This window comes from Odontesthes bonariensis, chromosome 3, assembly GCF_027942865.1.
Source record: "Odontesthes bonariensis isolate fOdoBon6 chromosome 3, fOdoBon6.hap1, whole genome shotgun sequence".
Taxonomy (NCBI): domain Eukaryota; kingdom Metazoa; phylum Chordata; class Actinopteri; order Atheriniformes; family Atherinopsidae; genus Odontesthes; species Odontesthes bonariensis.
In genome coordinates this window covers 32,982,138-33,005,433 of record NC_134508.1, presented here as the reverse complement: position 1 = coordinate 33,005,433, position 23,296 = coordinate 32,982,138, and the positions used below count along the sequence as shown (strand labels likewise).

General features: G+C 39.1%; 1 protein-coding gene across 1 annotated transcript; it reads left to right on the top strand.

Annotated features, from left to right (window-relative positions):
• The first annotated feature begins 1,117 nt into the window (after nucleotides 1–1,117).
• Nucleotides 1,118–11,472, top strand: ilrun (inflammation and lipid regulator with UBA-like and NBR1-like domains). Its single transcript, XM_075461618.1, has 5 exons — nucleotides 1,118–1,397; nucleotides 4,721–4,875; nucleotides 5,020–5,217; nucleotides 5,466–5,770; nucleotides 8,371–11,472. Exons 1-5 carry the CDS (start codon nucleotides 1,240–1,242, stop codon nucleotides 8,404–8,406), a joined length of 852 nt encoding a protein of 283 aa, XP_075317733.1. The 5' UTR covers nucleotides 1,118–1,239; the 3' UTR covers nucleotides 8,407–11,472.
• Nucleotides 11,473–23,296: the final 11,824 nt, after the last annotated feature.

Here is a 23,296-nt window from a genome sequence, read left to right as displayed (position 1 = left end):
AAAGAGGTACTGAAATTTCATCACAAACTTTTTCTGAGGCATACAGTTGATAAATGCAGCAGTTCAACATTTATTCACCAGCAAATGACTTAAGTCTCCAAATTCAACCAACTGAAAGTTTACCTAAAACTGTATTTGAAACCTTTGTTCCTTTGTGGCATCCAAAAGCTAAAACAGGCAAGTTGTACCATGACATTATTTAAACATGATACAAATTAGAATGAAAAAAGATTTAGCCATATCATATCATATCATATCATATCATATCATATCATATCATCTAGTATAATTGGTATCATCTTTATGATTTATGCTAATATTATACCCAAGATAATCTGCTGAAGTGTGTAGACGAGTTACTGAGGTATATATTGCAACCTTAAAGATATTCATAGGTGGCAAAACGCCAGGAACATGATTTTCTTTTTAGAAAAAAAATCTGTGAGGATGTCCAACTTCCACTTATACTGTATGATATACAGAGTCTGAAACAACATTTGCTGTCATGCCGATGTTGTCTATGTCACTGAAGGCCTTGCCTTGCCAGAAATGTATCTTCAGGAAAAACAACCAGGTTGCTAAACTGGCTGCCTGCAGATAGGTCACCCATAGAAAAACATTAAGACATGGAAATATAACATAAATGCAAAAAAATTTACTCCTTGAAATACAGAAATTGATAATAACAATTTTTTTAAAAACTTGAAAAAAACAATGATAAACATAACCTTAAAGCAACTTTTTAAATGTGATGCTGGCACCAAATCACAAATAATATATTTATTATCATATACATAAAAAAAAAGATAAAGACATCCATCAGCATAGACTACATTTTCTTAAAATGGGGCTCAATGTTGGTTCATTGTTTTTTACGTTTCGTAAAAATAACGTGGATTAACCCACATCAAAACACTTGCTTGAAACATTATTGTTTGACTGTTATTTATCGGGAAAAAATATACTATATCAATCAAGTTAATTTGGCAGTACCGAGCTAAAAAAATGAACAACATCAATTTCATTGATAAGCCAATGAAAATGTGGCCACAAATGGCAACAGATGACGTTGAAGGTGACGCTCTCGCTGTTGCAACGTCAAACATCGTCCCCCTGGTCGTGCCATGCGCACTGACGGTTGTTGTTGTTGAGCTGGTTGTTATGGCTGGACAAGGCCTCGGACTGAACTGAGAGAGGACCCCCACACCACCCGTCTCTGCTGCGGGACACCCGCCACCCATGGAGGGCACGGACATGGATGTGGACGCGGAGCTCATGCAGAAGTTCAGCTGCATGGGCACCACGGACAAGGACGTCCTAATATCGGAGTTTCAGAGGCTACTGGGCTTCCAGCTTAACCCAGCCGGCTGCGCGTTCTTCCTGGACATGACCAACTGGTGAGCGCGGGGATACGGGGGGGGCCTGTTGTCGACCAGCAACATGACGCTAATCTAGCTGCACAATTAGCCAGTTAGCGTATGTTGAAATAATTTTAAAAGAACTGCAGGCAGCCACACATGGTACTTAGTTAATGATGGGAGTAGCTGTATGGGTAATTTATTCGTCCCTTTACGGGAAATGGCAGTTAACTCTTACTGGGCGATCAGTGGCAAACGGAAGTGAAATGTAAAGTTTGCTCCAACCAGGAATTGCAATAAGGTGAAAAGGGTACATATACATTGAGCAAGCAGGCTAATGAGCTAGCATGCTAATTCACACACAACGAGCTCTCGGTGGCTTTGATTGTGACTGCTACTGTTACATAATAGCGTGAGGAGCCAGTTTTGAGTGAGCTTTTCGGGAAACCACAACTCAAGGCAGCGCCAGCCGCCGCACGTAGGTGTGATGACGTAACCAGTCGTGATCTATCAACAACAAGTGGGCTTGATCAAACCGTCCCCGCTCAGCTGAACTCTCCCCTTTAATTGCTCAGCAATCAGTGGCTAGGGTAGCAACGCGCGTGATGGCAAAATCCGACCAAATAGCAGAATTTACACGTCCTCCGTTTGGAGTCATATTACGAAAATATGATGTCATCAAGCCACAGATGTCGTAGGTCGTCCACTGAACCCTGATTTTTGGCTTTTTTGTGGGGGTTAGGTTTGTCACATCATTCATCACATAAACGTTAGCATCGTTATCATGTAGTTTTTACCAATATATGTGTTACAGTGGCCAGTTGGAGTTCTTTGTTTTATTTCTGTATATTCCAAAATGTGTTATTCTAACCATTAAAATCAAGTGAACACCGACACCGATCAGTCATGACATTACGACAGCTTTGAGCTGATATTGAGCAGGTCCTCTTCATGCCTTCGTCAGTCAGGATGTGGGTGTACAACATCTGGGGGTGTCCTGGAGTCTTTGAAACTTGTAGATGGCAGCGGGGGTATGTAGTGGACTCTGCTTGCTTCCCACAAATGCCATCATATCCCATCATATTGGTATCCGGAGAGCTTTTGGTCTGGGTTCATAGTTATTTTTACAGTTTATAGGGGATGATTTTAGAGCCCTTCCTAAGTAGTTTTTGCTGGTGTGCTGTTGCTGAATTAGATGAGTGTAAGTGGTCTACAGAAATGTTTAGGTTGGTAGCAAATGTCAAACTGGTCACGATGCAGATTCTCCCAGCAGAATATTAGATTTGAATAAGATGAGGCGCGGTTTTAATGTTGTGGCTGATCTTTTCTGCACTCTACAGTGTCTACAAAAAACCCAAACCCAAAAAAGTTGGTATGCTGTTTAAAATGTAAATAAGAAAATAAAAAAAACAGAATGCAATGATTTGCAAATAACATAAATTAATATTTTATACACAATGGAAAATAGAAAACATAACCAACATTGAAAGTAAGATATTTTATTATTTCATGAACAATATGGGCTCATCTTGAGTTTGATGGCAGCAACATGTTTCAGAAAAGATGGGACAGGGCCGTTTACCACGGTGTAGCATTCCCCTCTTTAAACAACAGTCTGCAGATGTCCAGGAACATAGGAGAGCAGTTGCTGGTCCTTCTGGAGAGGAATGTTGTCTCGTTCTTCTCTGATACTGGATTGTAGCCCTTCACCATCCGAATGTTTTCGGATGGTGAAGGGCTCTGGACCGCAGGCAGGTCAGTCCAGCACCCGAACTCTTTTACTATGAAGCAAGCAATGCTGATGTAATGGAAGCAGTGTGCGGTTTAACCTTGTCTTGTTGAAATATACAAGGCCTTCCCTGAGATGGGCATCCTCTGGATGGGAGCATGTGTTGCTCTAACACAGGGACATACTTTTCAGCATCGGTGGTGCCTTGGAGTGCCTGGATCATGTTCACATATGACCTCTTCTTTGTATGGTAGAGCTTTACTCTGCTTTTGATTATATTATGTACTGTAGGTGGTGGACTATTCATAGTCAAAATTTTGTGTCGAGGAACATTATTCTGAACTCGATCCACTATTTATGGATGTAGTTTTTTTTTTTTTTCAGATCATTGAACCTCTGCCCAGCTTTATTCCTGAGAGACTCTGCATCTAAGTTATAGTTATTGAATTTATGAAATTGATTGAGGTCTTCAAATGATTGGATTCTGTTTTTAATAGATATTTTACACACCATCCCAACTCATTTGGAATCGGGGGTTGTAAATGTCTTCATATCATTAGAAAATGACCTCACAGCAGTCTCACTGACAACGCTTTTAGCACTTTAAATATGCCTGCATTCCTTTTTTTTAATTTTACATTTTTTTTTTACGGGCGACCCATCCTTTTTATCAAGTAAAATCAAATAATTGTCAGCTTATCATTTGATTAGCTGGTTGATCAGTATATTGCTGTTAATTAGACAGTAATGCTTTGTCTGTTAAAACGGATGCGCTTTGATGCACAGATGAGTCTTTTCTGACTGTGTAGCAGTGGTGTCAAGATGGAGATAAAACGTCAGTGTTATGGCTGCTCAACCGGGAGTCTAGATATGTAAGTTTTTACTTCAAACTGGAGATGTGGACCTTGACCTATGTGGATATTTACCAGACAGCAGAGTTTTAATGAAGGGCATTATTACATTGCAGTGTCAGTGCAAAATTCAGTGTTCAAGCTAGCATGAATTGTCGACATGACATGTTGTCCAAACAGGACTCAAAGGACGTTGGAACGATGATTCACTTGAATTATTGTCCAATCTCACGCAAATGGCTAATATCCCAGACCACTGCCTCCATCACTGTCGTGGTTATGTCTGAATGAAGTCATTAGGAGCGCAATTGTAAAAGTGTCAAATGACTGAAGGCCTGCACTTTAACAGATCAATGAAGCTATTAATGTTGGCCTGTTGAAATCAATTTTTGGGTGGATTTTTCTCGGTTCAGTATCTGATGAGTAGCAGAAGTGAGCTGCAGTACCTTTACAAGCCCCAGTGGCAAATAATAAAATGACTGTTTCATCATACACACAACTCCTGAGGTTGTTTTGAATATCATGACATCTGTCTCATCTCTTTCGGAGGTGAAACAAGTGTTCAGGCCTCCTGACGTGCCAAGTGTTACTGTTATTAATATTGTGAAACATAAATACAAAGTAAAAGTCTTTCCAAATACAAAGACTTGGACAGACTGTTCTGTGGATGTTAGTTTAGGTTGGAACATTAGAAAAATAAAATAATCATGGCTGGAGTTACTTAGTGTTACCTGATTAATGTTGACCCGTGATAACATTCTTTTTGTTCTGTGTTGGAGCAGGAACCTGCAGGCTGCTATTGGTGCATATTACGACTGCGAAGGCCCCAACATCAACACGCCATCCATGTCATTTGTTGAAGATGTGACAATTGGGGAAGGAGAGTCTGTCCCTCCAGATACGCCGTTCACAAAAACCTGGAGGATACAAAACACAGGTACATGCCAATGTATTTACCCTTTGTGCTTAGTGAAGTATCCTTTTTAACTCTTCATACAGCAGGAGAAAGTTACACAGGTAATGATTTCTGTATTTACTTCCCTAACTGTGTTTTGACTGAATTCATTTTTGTAAATTATAGGTGCAGAGTCGTGGCCGCCGGGGGTTTGTCTTAAATACATCGGAGGGGATCAGTTTGGGCATGTAAACACCGTTATGGTGAAGTCTCTAGACCCACAGGAAATCTCAGATGTGAGTGTGCAGATGCGAAGTCCCACAAATCCAGGCATGTACCAGGGCCAGTGGAGGATGTGTACAGCCACTGGATTATTTTATGGAGGTAGGAGAACGGCATGGCTTCAGCTCATTGGGCTGCAACTAACTTTTGTTGCAATTTTGTTAAATGTTTACTTGTCTTTCTTGCAATTTTCTTGAGTCCAGGATGATGCCCTTACATGGCTTCCTTTGCCATCTAAACAAAAAATATTATTTCAATAGAAATAAAAGACCCAGAAGATCAGTACATGGCTCTCTTTGCTCAGTCATGTGGAGTGATTCCATGTTTGTGCACGTTTCTGTTTTCTGCAGATGTAATCTGGGTGATTCTTAGTGTAGAAGTTGGAGGCCTCCTTGGTGTGACTCAGCAGCTTTCCTCCTTCGAGACAGAATTTAACACGCAACCCCAGCGCAACGTGCAGAGAGACTTCAACCCCTTTGCCTCGCCACAGAAGAACAAGCATGATGCCACTGACAACGGTTTCAGAGATCCCGGTGGAGCCTGGGAACGCACACAAGAGCCAATCCAGCAAGATCAGAACGGACTGTCTCATAATGCTGTAAATAGAGCATCAAATGGTCTCCAAACCAATCTTTCCATGGTGACTTATGGCCAGGTATGTGTATATAGATTTATGGCCTTTCTTTGGCATATCAAGTGCTTTTTCTGTTGTGACCTCATAGAGTGTGGCAGGTCAATCAAAATGAAGGACATTAGGAGTGCTCTGGATCTATCTACAGGGTCTGGAATAGGATATCTGTATCTGAGTTTAAAAGTTGTCTGGTTTAAAAAGGTTCAAGAGTCACATTGTAACCTCTTTTAGACCAAAGTCATTCCAGCACTGGTTCAGAGTTGGTGCTGGAGCCAGTTCTAAGTTAGCCTGGCGACGCCATCCTACGTACTTCCGCCCAAAGATTTTGGCTCCGCACATAGTCTGGCCAAATCCCCCTACCTCGGTTCGCTCAGTGTTTTGCCAATCAGCAAACAGTTGCGAGTGGTGACGCAGAACTCACGCGCGGAGTCCATTGTAGTCCATATAATTGTAGTTCAACCGCAGCGGAAATAAACATGGCGACGGAAGAACGCTAGAAGCTATCCATGAAGTTGTCTCAACTCTGGAGATCATTACACAATTAAAACGAGAGCAAGAGGAATGCCTCGTCAATTTTGTTAGTGGCAAGGATGTCGTAGCTCTCCTTCCAACTGGCTTTGGGAAAAGTTTGATTTATCAAATGGTACCGGTATAATAAAAGCGGATGTGGGAAGCGTGATTCGCGAGCTAGAGCCTCGCGAGAGTAACCATGAACCTCGGCGCATAACCAACGTCATTTCTAAACATTATGATTGGTTAAGGGAACTCCGTCACTCCAATGAATTTAAGTTGCTGGGTAAGGTCCCGCCCTCCATGGAAACGGATTCCTCTTGGGTTTTCCCAGACTGTTTGAGTCAACAGTCGGCTTTCGCCCAGGCTAGTTCTAAGTGGGTTCAAGCCAAGAATTGGTTTGGTTTTCTGCAGCCAGAGAAGCTGTTTACGTGGCTCTGGAAAAAAAAAAACATCCTTTGGCTGTTTAAACACGGGGGTCAGAGCATTTGAGTTGATCTGACATAAACAGTTCTTTGCTCTGGCCCAGCAAAAACTGGGTGCTTGTGTAGCACTGCTGTTGTTTTGTTTTTTTTGGTGCTGGAGCCAGAGCATTGGCAGTTGAAACAGATGGAACTGGTTCTAAGTTGGCCTCTGGCTCGTGAAAATAAGCCCTGCGACACCGAAACCTTCTTTTTGTAATGAGATGTGTTATTTGCAGCGGCAGGACAAAGTTTCACAGTAGCACCGGATTATTTTGCCATTTTAATTGCTCTTTAGTAGTTTCAGGCCCTGGAATGTGTATAGCAAAAGTCAGTGTTCTTCAAAACGAGTCAGAAGTACTTGCTTTTAAGGTTCACAAACTTCTCTGGTGCTCCCTTATGAAGCCCAAAAGGTCACACAAATAAAAAATGGGCAAACTTATTAATGTCCATGTTAAAAAAGAAAATGCTGCTCTAAAAGCGTTGCATGTATTGCCACTTCAATGGTATCGTTTGTCCCAAACTTTTGAGCTTTTAAAAGTTATTGAATTTAAGTGTTGAATGCTGAATGCAATACCGATATATTTTGTGTATAACTGGATATTTTTGGCAGAGGAGCAGAATGATACGTCCTGATGGGAGTTCACACACACACACACACACACACACACACACACACACACAGTGCAGCGTACAGCTGTCACTTTAATTTTGTGCGAAACCTTGTTGAAATTCAAACCTACCGTGATCGACACGGCAAACGCACTGCACTTTGGATTCTGTAGCGCGTTTTCCTCTTGCATGTGTTTTGGAGTTTGCAGCGCGTGTGCTCCGGTTGTTTTTGTGATTGCTGCATTTTTCTCTTGCAGCGTTTTACTGTTGGATTTGTTTTTCTGTTTGCAGCGCGTTTGCACTTGTCGGCCACCGTACAAACCAGCTTTCTTTGCAGTCTGACATATGTTTGGAGACTTTCAGAGTGGAAAGTGTTGTGATAAAACTTTCTTGTAACTGAAAGATCTCTCAGTACAGGAACTACACAATCTTTATGTTGGAGTCATTTTGACTGTACAGTCTACCAGCTGATATCCAGTTACCACCTAAGTCATGATCCAACTTAACACTTCTTGTTTATTGATGAGTCACACTTGTGTTTTCTAGTGTGTAATTATTTTACTTCTGTAAGTATTACTGGCATTCAACGTGTTGCTTATTTTCCACAACACGTAAACATTAACGTACAGCTTTATGAAACGAAGTTCGTTTCTGTTGATTGAAGCTGCTCGTCAGCTTTGAGACTCACTTACTCTATTAAATTCATTGTTATTAGATTATACAGAGGTATCACATTGTGGCTGAACCTTTGTTCGTAGTTTGAACTCACAGGCTATCTGTGGGTGGCTGAACAGGACTGTTGAGAGCCATTTGACTTTGTTAGCCAGCTTGCATATAAGAGGGAATTATTCAAAACGACTTTGACTAAGTGGTTTCCTTATAAATGCTAAAGACCTTGTAATGGCCCTAAAACTGGAGGTAATAGCAGACTGTATAGTGGCTCCTAAGCATATATCACATCTTTGAGGTCGTCACATGAGTTTTGTGTTGTAATAGACCCTCAGACGAAAAAGTAACACCCTTTCTCTCATTTTTTTCCAGGGTATTCATGGTCCCTATCCATTTGGACAGAGCTAGAATGACAAAGCCCCCCTCACTCCCATGGTGAATGATGAGCTTAACACCCTGGGCGTCCTTAAATGCAGAGGAGTTGGAGGGGGATGGAACAGTTGTTTTATACTGACTCATTACAACCCCATGGTCCTTTCCACAGAAACACAAACGACAGAAAGGTGATGAGTCGCATCTGCTACGGTGAAACTACGCACCTGAGGTCAACACCCGGATTCGCATGTGTGAATGCTTCATTTAAGAGTGCTATAAACCTGTAAAGACAGATACACGACTATTTTTTATTTCCACTGTCAAACACACCTAATTAAAGGGAAAATCACCCTAAGCAATCTACATCTAATTTGGTATTCCCATGGGCAACTGAGGACTTTCTCTTTTTGGGGTTCCTACACGGGTCTGGAATATTTTGAAAATGACTGGCAGTAGTTCAGAAATGAGCAATGGTCATAGATTTTAGGCCAGAGTTTGATTATTTTTTTATTGTGGTTATGTTTGTCAGTCCTTCACATGACAGCCTTACATCATGACTACAAATCTGACTTGCTTTAGGCTATTCTTTAAAGATGGATTCCATGGCTTGTGTGGTCATGAAAGAACATGGTTGAACATGTTGGAGTGATCTTTGCCCTTATGTCACCTTCATTTGTGGGTCAGGTGATTGGCGTTGGTAAAGATTCACAGCTTCACATCTTTTTAGTTTTTCATTCCACGGACAACAAACTACAGGGATACTCGGAGATGTCGTTCTCAGCCAATACCAAAGGCCTGTTTCACAGTTTTAAAGCAAAGTGATCCACATCTTGATCAAAATGTGTGGGTTCTATCTTTGACAGGGCCCGTTTTCTACAGCAAAAGTCATGAAATAAATTTTTTTTTTATTTAGTCGAACATTGGTAGGACATGCCGCAAGAGGAAAATGGATCATATGGCCAAGTCGAATGTAAAATATGTGTCCATTAATTCAGGCTTTTGTCATAATTTATGACTGACTTTGGCGTAGGTGTCCATTTCAACACTCAAAATGGGCAGTTATTCCTTCATTGATTCTACCCATTTGTTTTTCAGGCAAAAGTTGCCCCTGTTTCTTTTGAGGATCAAGAGTGTGGGTCGTCTAGCCCATAAAACAGTGTATTTAGGGCCATTTGGGTGGCCAAAGTACCACAATCCCATGAGTGGGCTTTGAACCCAGGTTGCTGTGCCAGTTCAGAAAACACATATTAACCTGTTTGCTTTTGCCAAACAAAGAAGAATTAAAGAATTGTGCATTTATGATTTGATTTTTATCAGATTTTTTCTTTTCTTTTTTTTTTCTGCTTTTAGGTGTAAAGACACAGTAAACAACATAAAACCTCCAGATGCAACACTAAAACTTAGTCAAAAACCAACACTAAGCATTCCACCATTCCAGTCCATGAGTTTCAGAGTTTCTTATGTCCAGGGTAAGCTTTGCAAAGAGAATATTTCAAATGTTTGTGCAGGAACCCCATTTCTTCCAAAGATAAAATTCAGAGAGCCAAGACACTAATCAGTGCTGTCCCAGAGCAACAGTCTGCAGGGGCCTGATTCAGACTGCGTGGGACAAGATGAGTTTTTTAGGGTGGGTTTTCTCTTTAAATAGGTGCTGAAGCTTAGAAAGGATGCAAGTGAGTTTGAGCAAGTGAGGTATGATGAGGGGTTGAAAAAGCCATCTAAATCTATTTTGCGTGGTGAGTGAATGTAGTTTCTGAGTCCATGTCTACAGTATGTGTATTAAATATAAATATGTCTGTGCGTGCATGCCTGTTATGTGGGCATGTATGTTAATTATTTCACTTTGATTTAACTGACATGAAATGGTGTATACTACTTGGGTAAAGGATGACTTTAATAGACGTGTACCTCAGAAGTATTTTTGAGTGATTATGCACCGTTTGGAACTGAACCCAATCAACAAGTACCCTGATGTTATTTATTTGCTGTCTATTTGTGCACTGCAGATTCAAAATGTCCCACATGCAGCCAGTAGGTGGTGCTAAAAATCAGATGACCAACTCAAACTTGACAGGCTGAGTACCTATGTTTAAAAGAAGAAGAAAAAAAAAAGAAAATAGGTGATAAGTTGTGGTTTGGGCCTGGCAGGATCGTTAAAGTATGAGATTTAACTGTTTGCATCAGCATCATTAGCACTGCTGTTTTGTTGACCATTTGCACTATGCGGTCGACCACCTCTGAAAAGGAAAAAAAGAAGCGATTTTTGGCTTTTTGTGAATTGTGACACCAGCATTTTCAAAAAAATAAAAAAAAATCTGTTGAATTGGTTGGTTGCAACTTTTCAACATGAAGCTGTCTGATGTTAAAGATGAAGATAAATGTTCCTGTTATTTTGATCACATGAATGAGATTGTCTGCTATTACACCTGAAGTTTTCTTTCAGCCTTGCTATGTTCATTATGTCTGTTATATTCATGTATTTTTGGCTTAAAAATAAAAAGGACCAAAAAAAAATTGTTGATAGAACTCCACATTAGTTGTATCATTTTTTTTTTCTGAGGAGATATTCAAACACGATCGATTGTCATGTCTTAAAATTGACGAAACTCCCCAAATGATCATACGTAACATTTGAATGTCATCCATTACATGAGTTTGTTGCCGCCGTCACAGTGCGTGCTAATTTGTAAAATTCACCAGCACTTTGTGTTGCAGCTCTGTTGTTTTTGTACCGAGAGTCATCTGAGAGTCCTCCCAAACAGTATACACTGTTCTTTAATGCCTCTTTTAGTCTCAACAGGTTTTGTGTGTGTGTGTGTGTGTGTGTGTGTGTGTGTGTGTGCTTCCTTCTTGTGTGATAGTTGGTCGTGTGAGAGAGACATGTTGAGGAAGTCTAAATATTGCTGGATTCATTCTTAAGTTTTATAGTTTGTGACTATGTATGGACATGAGACGGGTGGCATGATGAGTGGATGAGATGAAAGTTTACATAGTCCTAAGATAGCACATTTATCTGAAGAGAAATTGTCAAATTAAAGCTTTTTTTTTCTGTATCTATAATTCAGCATTTTTATGATTAAATTAACACTGAAACAATGACTAAGTTGTCTTTTTTGAAGAAGCCATGTAACATATTTAGATTTTCTGTAATAGACTTCTTTTGTTACTTTAGGTATTACATGAGGCTCAGACACCATGACGTAATTGTAAAAATGCAGTTTTCGATGAAGTTGTGCAACCAATGAAAAGAAAAAAAGAAAAAAAACATGCAGCAGTTTAGACTAAGTAGCCAATCAGAAGATGCACAGCACGACATGTCTGCTCAACTATATTTAGTCTCCATAATACCCAATGTGATGAAAACGTATGTCTTTTTTTAAAATTTGACAATAACCACAAGACCGAGCTGCAGGAACAAAAACAACACCCTAATCCATTCATGGCAATCTCTAAAGATTTCAAAAACTCTTCTCTCTGTGGCACTTCAGTTTTCTGAATGTTTGTTGGATGATTTCTATTTTATTCTACTTTGTTATCTATCGACAACATTAACATATGTTTAACAGTAATTCATACCGCAGAAATATAATTTGCCTGTAGAGGATTTAAAAAGTAGTGAATTAAAAAAATAAATCAGAATCAAAATCTGCACTTTTAGTTTTTACTCAGGAGGTTGGTGAGTCAAGACTGTGAATTCCCAACCACTGAGCCTCAAAGAACTGCGTTAGGGCTGCTAACGATCTGTTTTTTACTGTTCCAGTCAATTTTGATTTTATGTGTACTCCTGTTGTATTGTCTCCTCCTGGAATGGAAAAACGGAAGGAGAGAGAAGACATGCTTGAAACTTAAAAAAAAAAAAAAAAATGATCCCAAGATAATGATTGAATTTTCTTATCAACCGAAGAGCACAGAGCTGGTCTATACATACTGTTAGCTTGGCCAAGTAAAGTTCGTTTTCCTGTCACTGCAAACAGTGGGATCGCTTGCAGGACATCTGCTGACTGAAGTATAACAGGTTTTTCAGTGCAGTTCAGTGCTCAGTGCAACAAAAAGGATTGACCAAGCATGCCTTGATTTAATGTTATGGATCCAACCCAACTGTCATGACAGCAATAATAAACAAAGAAATTAGGTGTTGGCACAGGAGCTCACCACAATCATATAGTGATCTAGAGAATCCGTTTCAGGTTTACTATATGCCATAACCTTGAGAAAACAAAAGGCCAATTTCCCAAGAGAATGAGATAAATGAACGTGTTGTCATGCAAAAAATGAGCTTTGATATCTCAATAACATAATAATCAACTACTTATCTCAAGATAACAGCACTAAAATAAACAATTGCAGGTAAGTCCTCACTCAGCTTTCGTGTCAAGGTTAATTTGAAGTTTTTATTTTGTCCAAAAGATGTCCTTCCCTTGGATAATGCAGAGGCATATCTAGCCATTTACAAGTATAGATACAGCATAGCAAATAATGGCTGCATTACATTTCATAAATCTCTTTAGGATGCTTTCTGAGTTCCAACAAATACATCTTGAGTGATTTAAGCAGAAGACTAACGTCTGCACACAAACATGCGAACAATTAGCTGCCATGTTAATATGCTGAGGTTTACCTGACATGTTCAAGCTCAATAGCTGGCTAGTCTTGACTCATTTTTTTGGCATTCTTGAAGCTGGATTACAAGCAGTGTTGTTCAAGTTCACAAGCATGGATTAAAAGTTCAGTTCACATAGATTAAAACTTAACAAGTTCATGTTCAAAGTTCTCCATTTGAAACTCTTAACTACAATCTCAGTCCCCACACGAACTAGTTCATGTTCAATTTTCACTTTTTTATGACCTCCACTGAGTTCTTCTACTTAAATGGAACATGGTGTTATGTTCCATGTAAAATGGAACCCATGGCCAACTGAGCAGCTACATGAATGACTCTGCATTACATTTATCTAAAGATACTCAAAATCCATCTGTGATTTTTAAAAAACAAATGTTTTTTTTGTGCAGAGCCTACTTTATTTGATCTTTTTTGTACACTAGTTAAAGAATATTAGCCAGCAGAAGTCCAGTGATAAATGCTTCACTCTCAAATTTCACATCAAACCAACATAAAGTAACTTCATTAGCGAGTGAAAAAAGTACAACTTGAAAAGATCTAGCAGCACTAAATGTGATAAAACAAAGAAATGAGAGCCGCAGCTGTGGTACGGGATGGTGTCATCAGATAAAATGATACTTAGTGGCAGTGCAGGACACAGATGAAGACAGAATCGATGAACGCTCATCTGTCTGCGCCAATGCCTCGACAAAAGTTCCTCTAGACCTTTGCACACCAAGCCTGTACGTTTCAGATGAGCTTTTTTTAAATCGGTCGTCCGACAAAAAAATCGTTACACACAGAAAGTTTGTACAGTTAATCAGATGCATTTTATCAATCAATCCGTAATTTGCTGTATGAGGCAAAATGCAGTGAGGATGATTTTGTGGTCCTTTCACTTCTTAGAGTAGAAAAAGAAAATACTTTGTGTGGGTGTAACAGAGTTAAAAATGAACACATTATTATTTATTTTTTATTTGATTTTAGTTTGTGAATTTTATCTCAAGAAAACAGTTTTATTTTCATTCTACCTGCAAAAGAGCATTTTGCCTGGGCTTTGCTTTCTTTTTGCTCCTCCTGAGCTCCCGTAGTTCTCCAGACGTCTGTAGCCCCGCCCTTCTTCCCCTAACAGTGCTGTTTACTATGTCTAAGTAGCCTGGCTGACCGTCCACATCTCGATGAGATGGTGGTCTGGGAACTAGGTGTGCATTTTCTCGTATTTGAGGCGTGGTTTACGAATGCCTAGAGCCGTTTACTGGGCGCTACGAATGTCTATCAAATGGCGTCTGGTTCTTCCCATGCTGCTTTGCGCGTCCTTCTTGGCAATGAAATCTTTCAATGCCAAACGTTGCTCTTTTTTAAAAGTAAACTTGCGTTTTAAGCTACTTGAAACACTTTCTAAGGCTGCATCGAACGGTAACGTTGTGTCCGCTGCCATGTTGGATTAACACTCTAAAAGCTTCGGTGTCGCGCATAGACGTTGTCATCGTCTTGCTGCCCCCCCCGTTCTGTGATTGGTTCCCTAACTCAGGCAAAAATAAGGGCGGTGGTTTCCAGGCTGCCTTTGCAGTGTGAATGAAATCGCTGCAAAGCAGCATGGGAATTCCCAGGCTAATGGCTAAGGGTAAGTTGGGCTAAAAAGGCTCTCCAACGTATTTTATTGTTTTCAGTGTAAATGACGGTTTAAACTGTAAAATGTGTGGAGATAAATGTATATGGAGAATGTAAACATGTTTATTAGCTGTTTTCAGTGGGTTCTTTCCGTGCTAAATAAGTTTTATAAACTGTTCCCTGTTCCTAAATTTGGCGCCATTTGGCAGTGACTCTGCCTCGTTTAGAGCTAACGTTACTTACAGAGACTGTGGGTCTCTGCGTGTGTGTGTGCGTAATGAGTGTCATTCTGTATGTTTAGGGTGAGATGGAGTAAAAAAAAAGACTGATGACGACAAGTTGATAACTGAAATGTCGCTCGCAGGTTTGTGACTTTTTTTTGTATTTTCCTTTTGAAAAGTTTTAAACGTAGCAAATACTGCGTGTTTTGTTTTAGCCACAGGATGGCGCACTACTGATATTCATGTAATACACACCCCATGTTTTTGTGTCGAAAAAGTTATATTTTTGTACTTTACTTTGAGAATGTTTTATTATAAATGTTACAAAGAAAAATATGTGCAAGAACAGTGCTGTTTACTATGGCTAAGGGGTAAGAAAGAGTAAAAAAAAAGACGGATGAGGAGAAGTTGGTAACTGAAATGTCGCCCGCAGGTCTGTCCCGGCCAAATAAATGCTTATAAAATCCATAGACCGTCTCATCGTCTGCCAACTCGCATGGGTTACTTGTGCGTGCATCCACAGGGCGTGTGCAGATAAAATTCATCAATCACATTCACTGTCAGCAAGTGCGCCATTCAATACGGTGAGAGAGAGCTGTGCTTACTTCACGTTCAGAAGTTAAAAACAGCCTTGCTCTGTTGATAATTACCAGAAACTATGAACGCTGTTCATGCAAGCTCATTTTAAAGCATCCACACACGACTGGTATGACGGTAACTTCAGTTATTATGGGGCCATAATTTGCAAATTCAAACTTGTAAATGAGACCTATAACACGTTTGTTTTCTGTGACTTTCTGTGAAGTTAGAAGTTGGGTAATTTTCTCATAAATTTAAATACAAACTGACCTCTTTTGCAACCACAAGAGCAGCCCCCCCCCGCTGGCCATTAGACAAACCACAGCTTTAAGGCACTTCTGATTGGCTCCCCTTTTCAGATCCAGAGGTACAGTTTATGGTAATTGCATTAGTTACTTCATGGCATTTTACTTAGAGCCATGAGTGAAACTTAATGGTGGCACTAAAGATGATAAGTAGGGATCTTTCTCTATGGATGAAACAGTTCACTGACAGACAAGCTTAGACATCTCTGTAACGTTAATCTGCTCTTAATCATGAGCTAAATCTTCATTCAGTGATAAAATAAAACACATTACCCAACAAAAATACAGACTGAAGATCATTAATAGCCTGATACATAATAATCCATGTATAGATGCACAAAAGAAAAGATAAATAAATTACATCTTGAGCTTGGTTTTGGATAGCTAGATGTACAGACAGGATTTTCATTATTTGCTGATGTTTGGTCCAAACAGTATCATATTCTACGTTTGTCAGGCTGATACAATTCAGAAGAAAAACAATAATTTCCACAGAAGTGATAGCAATGAGGTTATAGCTTGTGCAAATATTAAAATGAATCAGTTTGTTTAGTGTTAACTCATGATAGCTCTCCAGTTAAATTTCCAGAGATCATGTTTCACATGTAGTCGAAAGAAAGCTTCTGTCTTTTATTGCTCATAGTCATTTTCATGAAATCCTTCAGTGTTCACTGTATCTTTCAGCTTTTTGATTAAAAATAGTTGGTGTCTTTTATTCCAGTAAACCTAACTTGGATCATGCTTCAGCCTTGTAGTTATAACAGTAGATAACTATCAAACTGCGGGAGGCAGATGGCCTTACAGTAAAACAGGTACACTGTATCAGAGTTTTTTTTAAGACCGTGTGTGTGCCTGCGGGTGTGCTGAGGGACATATTTGAATGTGGCTTGTGCAGACAGAGTGACAGGGTAACTGAAGGCAAATATTGACTTTTGTCCCAGCATGAACTGTGCAAACCTCCTATCATATCTTCCATCTCTCATAGCACTTGAGTCAATAGCTTTGTTTGATAACTGCCCATCATTTCTGTCAAGTCAAACAGATCTGTAGTGTAAGGGCTTCAGGAGGGTTCAAGTAAAGGAATTGAAAAAACACAGGTGTTCCAGACAGTGTCTTAGTTGAAAAATATACACTTTAACTCATACTGCAGAATGCCTTTACTTCATATTAACAAATACTTGCAACTAGGTTACAGCTTGTGTTTGAAAAATTTACTAAGATAAATTTGAAACATTTTACATCGATGGAAATATGTTTTTGATGTGAACTTACAGCTTAGTTTGTTTCTACAAGTCTCTGAGAGAAGTTAAATCTAAAAATAGTCTTTCCCCCAGGCAAACACACACACACACACCACTCACACCACCCACTGCCATGCTAAATGCTTACAATATGCATCATGACAGAGCAGTGACATGTGATTTTGCTCCACAGTATCAGCTTTTTGATATAGTAAGTGTTTAAAACATGATGCTGTTTTAGCTGTTTTTCGTGCAATATATGACAAGAAACTATACAGTCAGAGTTGGAGACAGGAAGCAATCGTGTATTTTTAAGCACCATCTGGTTAATAGAGGATATTCTGCTCGTAAGCATCAGGATGATTAGATTAGGGATTTTATTTGTCTGGGTGGGGAGCTCTGCAGGTATCGTAAAAGAGAAACAAAGTGAGCCAAAAGTTTAGTGACAGGACGCCTCAGAGCATCAAGAGCTCATGAGGATAATAAACAGTGACAGTCTAAAGCAGCAATAGTAATAAAACACTGCTTTATAAGCGATATTTATCACTTTGAAAATGTCAGTTAAACTCTTTATTCCTTCTAAGTGTTGGATTGTTGTGATACATTTGAATAGAGATGACTCATAAGTGTAACAGAAATTACGAAAGTTAGGTACCTCTGATGTTGTGCTAAAATGCATTTGCATGATGACAATGTACAAAAACTTTGAGCACTATTTCTGGGCTTCAACTCTTCGACCTCTCAGCACCTGGTTTAATAAGGGAGCACAAGTGGCCTGGCGACCTTTGGAGGAAAACTTGGTCAAACCACATAGGCTTGAGGATTTAATCCATTCCAATATTCCTCTTAAAATGTGTAAATCCAAGTTTGGCTCCCTTGTCTCACACCTTGTTGCCACCTGGAGAATTGTAGAATGCTATTCCAAAACCCACCTGAAATATCACTCTCACCTCCCTTTATTCAATAACTTTGATCTCTATTTGGGGAAACACCCAATTTCTTTTCCTCAGTGGAGTGATAAAGGGATTAATACCCTCTCCGACATTACATCCAATAATACATTAAGATCTTTTCAAGACTTAAAATCCCACTACAATTTACCTGGTACTTCTTTTTTCTTTTACCTACAAATTTGTAGTGCTCTTCGTGCATACGGGGTCCCCTGGGGAGAAAAACTGGAGTGTCACCCCATACAAAAGATTTGTTTATCCACCAAAGGTTTGGTTTCCAATCTATATACTCACATTGCTGAAGGTGTGGTAAAGCCTATACAAGTTGATAGACTTTGGAGCCATGATCTTTCAATTGGACCTTCCACAATCAACTGGACAACAGTATGGCCAAAGATAGTTTTATCATCACGTAACCCTAACCATCAGATGATTCATTATAACTTTATTCACAGACTTTATACTACTCCTCTTAAATTATTTTACATGAAAAGAAAATCATCACCGACATGCGAGCTGTGCTCTTTAGGAGCTACAGGAACATTTCTACATATGGTCTGGGACTGCCCCGGGGTAAAAACATTTTGGGAAATGGTTTCTATAAAGATCTCCTCTATTCTTGACAGTACCATCCCTTGCTCTCCAAGGATTTTGCTACTGAACGATTTTACTGAGCTAGACCTTTCCTTGATGCATCAATGCTGGTGTTTGGTAGCCCTAACTGCCGCTAAAAAAATAATCGCACAAAGATGGAAAACTCCCCATGCTTTGTCACAACAACAATGGATTAATACAGTTATAGATCTGGCTAAACTTGAGAAATCTGTGGCCAGTATGCACGGTGCTCAGAGCAAGAATATTAACTTGTGGTCCTTTTTTATTGATAGATTATTGGATTGATGGCTTGGGATGATGTCCTGTTGCTTTCTTTTTCACTTTCTTATCCTCTTCTACTTCTAGCATCTACACATCAACTATTCTGAGCAGTTTCTTTTTTTTTTTTTCTTTTTTTTTTTTGATAAACTTTTTTCTTTGTGTTTTCTATTAGGACCGGGTGAGTGAGCTGGGAATGAGACCTGAGTGAGCTGGGAAGGAGACCTGTGTGTGTGTGTGGGGGGTGGGGGGGTGCTGGTATGGATGTTGATTGTCGTCCATTGTCGTTTCATGTGTTGTGTATTTGTTTTTGTTTTTGTTTTTGTTTTGTTTGACATAAAAAATACAATAAAAATTTGATCACAAAAAAAAACAATGTACAAAAGCACAATATGAGAGGAGTTGCTCATTGCAAAAAAAAACCAACTCCACAAAAGTAGTTACAGTCTCCATGTATAAGTAATATAATCTATTAACTCATTTATTTTAGTTTTTCAACAACCAACTTTACAGTTTGGGATCAAAGTTCTCATTCTTGCATATGGCTGCTTAAAAGCCAACATTTCCCATAGAAGTTGTTGGAGAACAAAATAGGACTAAAGAGTAATTAGTGAGTCCAATTTAATCAGGTAGACAGAAACAATGTTGATCCGTGCTGTTCAAAAGATTTTGCATTCAGAAAGTGACTCCCGCTTGTGTTTTCGACGCAAAAATTGAGAACATGCCCATCCACCTCCAACATGAAATATATGTTACAGTTGACATCCATTTCTCCATCTGCTCATGAGTAATGGCGTCTTTGCAGAATATTATGAGGTCACAGTAATAAAAAATGTTTCTACCCTAAGTCAAAAAAGTGTTTTATGAGGTCACAGTCTTTTTTTTTTTTTAGCTCTGGCTACCAAAGGGGACAATGATAGATTGGATCAGTCAGACGGACAACAAGTGGTGGTTGAGGTTGGTTTAATGAGATAATACAAGTCTTGAACTTCATGCATGTACATTGTTTTAATCGTTAACATGGCCACCATTTCTTTGGAGGCGTGACATGTATGCACGACACATTAAGAGGGTCAAAATACATTAATCTTTTAAGTGTTTGTTTATATAAGCCAGTAATGACCAAGCTCCATTATATCTTAAAGATCTCATTGTTATATATTTTCCAAACAGAGCGCTTTGCTCTCAGACTGCAGGTTTACGTGTGGTTCCTAGAGTTTCTAAAAGTAGAATGGGAGGCAGAGCCTTCAGTTATCAGGCCCCTCTCTTGTGGAATAAACTGCCAGTAAATGTCCGGGAAGCAGACACCCTTTCCACTTTTAAGACCAGGCTTAAAACTTTCCTTTTTTATAAAGCTTATAATTAGGGATGGCTCAGATGACCCTGAAGTTTCCCATAGTTAAGCTGCTATAGGCCTAGACTGCTGGGGGGCTTCCCATGATACCCCTTTCATCACTTTACTCTCTTTTCCCCTCTTTTATGTCCCTATATGATATGATGTACATTTGGCATTGTAATTATTTAATTGTAAATATTAAATTATTGTTGTCATTAACTGGTGTTTCCCTGTCTCAGCAGGTATCCGTTGAATGGTGTTATGGTGTTTGTTTTCCCCTCTTTTCTGTCCTCTCAAAGCCCAGCATAAAGAAGTTGTTTCTCTTCACAGTTTCCTCATGCACGCTCAGGACGGGAGATTAGACTGAAGAGAAGTTTTGGTGCAATATATTGATTTCCTTAGCTGGGAAATTGTTTTTTTAATTGGCTTTGTATGAATGAATTGGACTAATTTTGAATTTAATTAATTGGATTTGATTACAATGAATTGGACTCTAATTGGCTTGAATTGGTGCCTTGAGATGACATTTGGTACTATATAAATAAACTGAATTGAAAATTGAATAAGCTGTTAAATGTTAGACTACCCCATTTTTGTTGTTTTGAGGAAGGCACAACCTGCATGCAAAGAAATGTCGAACTTGTGGAGGACAGAGGGTTATTTCAGTAATTTACTTAACCACATCCTCGGATCTGGTGCAATGAAAACTGCTATTTTCCGTCTTGATTGGAAGACTTGGCTATCTGTGTTCAAAATCCTCATCACACCACACATTGCTTTAATTGTTCTCCATTGGTTTTGCTGACACAGTCCTTTGCTTGGTGGCATTCAAAGTGAGATCCAGTAGTTAAAGATTAGTTCACATTTTGGACGAAACAAAGTGGGATTATTTAAGGATGAAACTTTAAATACGTTCTCAACAGAGGTCAAATTTGCATTTGTCCAGTTGTTCTACTGATGTGCGGTTGGTCTGCAGAGGAAAATATCAACTGACTAAGTAACATTAGACTGAACAAATGATTAACATTGACACAGGCAACACAAACGACAATGACAATTTGGGTGCTCAGATTACTACTGGCACCACTGTTGCCTTCACATCCCATATCTTTCCAACTTCTTTGTTTAGCCCTTTTTTAAGCTTCTCGTGTTCCTTCTTCCTGATGTTGCTGTCACTTTGGCTTTTTACATCTGTCACTTCTTTCTTCTGTAGTTTGTCGACAACCTCGATATTTAGTGGATTAGGTATCCCATGCAGTTATACTGGAACAAAGAAGAGCTGTCCAATTAACTCAGGCGTAGGTGTTGCTCCACTTAACTGTACATGCACTGAGTGAGTCACTTTGTTTCCTTTAGGATTATATATTTGGGGTGGTCGGTGGTGTAGTGGGTTAAGCAGCCGCCCCATGTACAGAGGCTACAGTCCTCGCTGCAGCTGGCCCCAGTTCAAGTCCCGCACCAAGCAGCCCTTTGCTGTGTGTCTTTCCCCTCTCTCTGCTTCCTGTCTCTCTCCAACTGTCCTATCATTAAAGGCATAAAAAGCCCCAAAAAATATTTAAAAAAAAAAAGGATCATCTATTTGCTCACTTCGATAGCAAAAGCTGTGTGACAAAACTTTAAAGATAACCCATCATCTCTTCCACCACTGGGTCCCATGTCTGTCCTTCTTCATCACAAGCTTTATCACCTCTACAATTCAACCATTACATGGCATTTCATCTCTTGATCTCAAATCAACATTTGCAGGATCAGGCATGCTCTTGCCGCACCAACTGCAGACCAAGCTCTGTCATGCTTTGGTATGCCGTCTGGCCAAACTCTCCGGAGTTTGGAGAGCAATGTTATAGGTGCTTCTCACTCTGTCACTGTCAAAACTTATCTCTGTGTTTTCCAGAGGAAGTCATCAAATAATGCTGCATGATTTAGGTTCAAATGCATGAAACTGAATTAAATTGACATCATTCAGTGTAAAGCATGTATTTTTTCCTGTGAAATGTGCCTCATGTGATGCCACAGACAGGCTTTAAAATGAGTTGTTAGTTCAGATTTTTCTAATCACATAACCAGCTTCCCCTTACCGTTGGAAGAGTTATCATGATCACAATGAAATATTATAACTAGATACTCAAAGATTACACTGAGTTGAACTAAACAGTGTTATTGACATTGCTAAGACTACTCGATGGGTCATTGATGCTTGTTTACAGTACGGACACCTGTACAACTATTACTCATTTTAAGATCACTGTGGAACATTTTCTGGGTTTGCTTTGTATTTGGCATCCATCCTGATAGTCTTTTTTCTGACTGCTGTTCAACCATGAAAATGTTGTTCCAGAGCCAAGGAAAAGGTCAAATGTAATTTGAAGAAACTGCCATGCAAATTTGGTTGAAGAAATGGATGTGGTTACAACCATAAGCAAATAGACATTTAACACATTTAAGAAATCTATATTTCTTTTTCTTTATATGACAGAAAAACATTATTATACATTTACTTGTGATTGAGGGTGAATTTCTTTTTGTGCATGTTGTAAATTTTTATTTATTTTGGCTCAGTTTGATTTAGTGTGTCCACCAACATCAGCAGCTGAGAGGCTTCATTAAACTGAAAACACACAAGAGGCTTTTGGATTTGTTGAGTGCTATTAGATGTGGTACATGTTGAATGGAAAGCAAATTTAGATATACAGTAGACTTAGTATACTTTACAGCTGTGTGTGACCACCGTTTTTCCTGTTTTTTTGTAGACATTTCTGTGCTTTGACAGAAACACATTGTTCCTGCCCAGTCTAAAAGTAACTAAGTTTCCATCATCAGTACATTTCTGGAAACCAAAAATACATGCAAACAAGCATACATTTCAAACAAATATATACCTATTATTATATGCTATCCTATAACATATAATAATAGGGGACTGCACTGATATATAACACCAGCCACCTGCTCAAAGCTTTTTTTCCCCCTATGTATCTTGTTTCCCAACCATAACTAGGTATTTATTTGTTCAGACTTAGCCAAATAGCTTTCAATTGTATGTTAAACAACCAACCCCACAAGAAAATGAACACAACTGTTGAAAAAAAAAAAAAAAGAGGAACTGTTTGCTCCTGGGGTCAAATATCCATCTGTCAGTTAAAAGGAAATGAAGGGTGTATAAGGAAATAAGGCTGTCATTTTTGGTTGATAATGTCAATCATTTCT

Bases quoted from the DNA above. Each gene is read 5' to 3' on its own strand.
- ilrun (XM_075461618.1), top strand. From the start codon at position 1,240: ATGGAGGGCACGGACATGGATGTGGACGCGGAGCTCATGCAGAAGTTC. The intron at 4,876-5,019 runs GTACATGCCAAT...TGTAAATTATAG, and splicing joins CTGGAGGATACAAAACACAG to GTGCAGAGTCGTGGCCGCCG. The intron at 5,218-5,465 runs GTAGGAGAACGG...TGTTTTCTGCAG, and splicing joins CACTGGATTATTTTATGGAG to ATGTAATCTGGGTGATTCTT.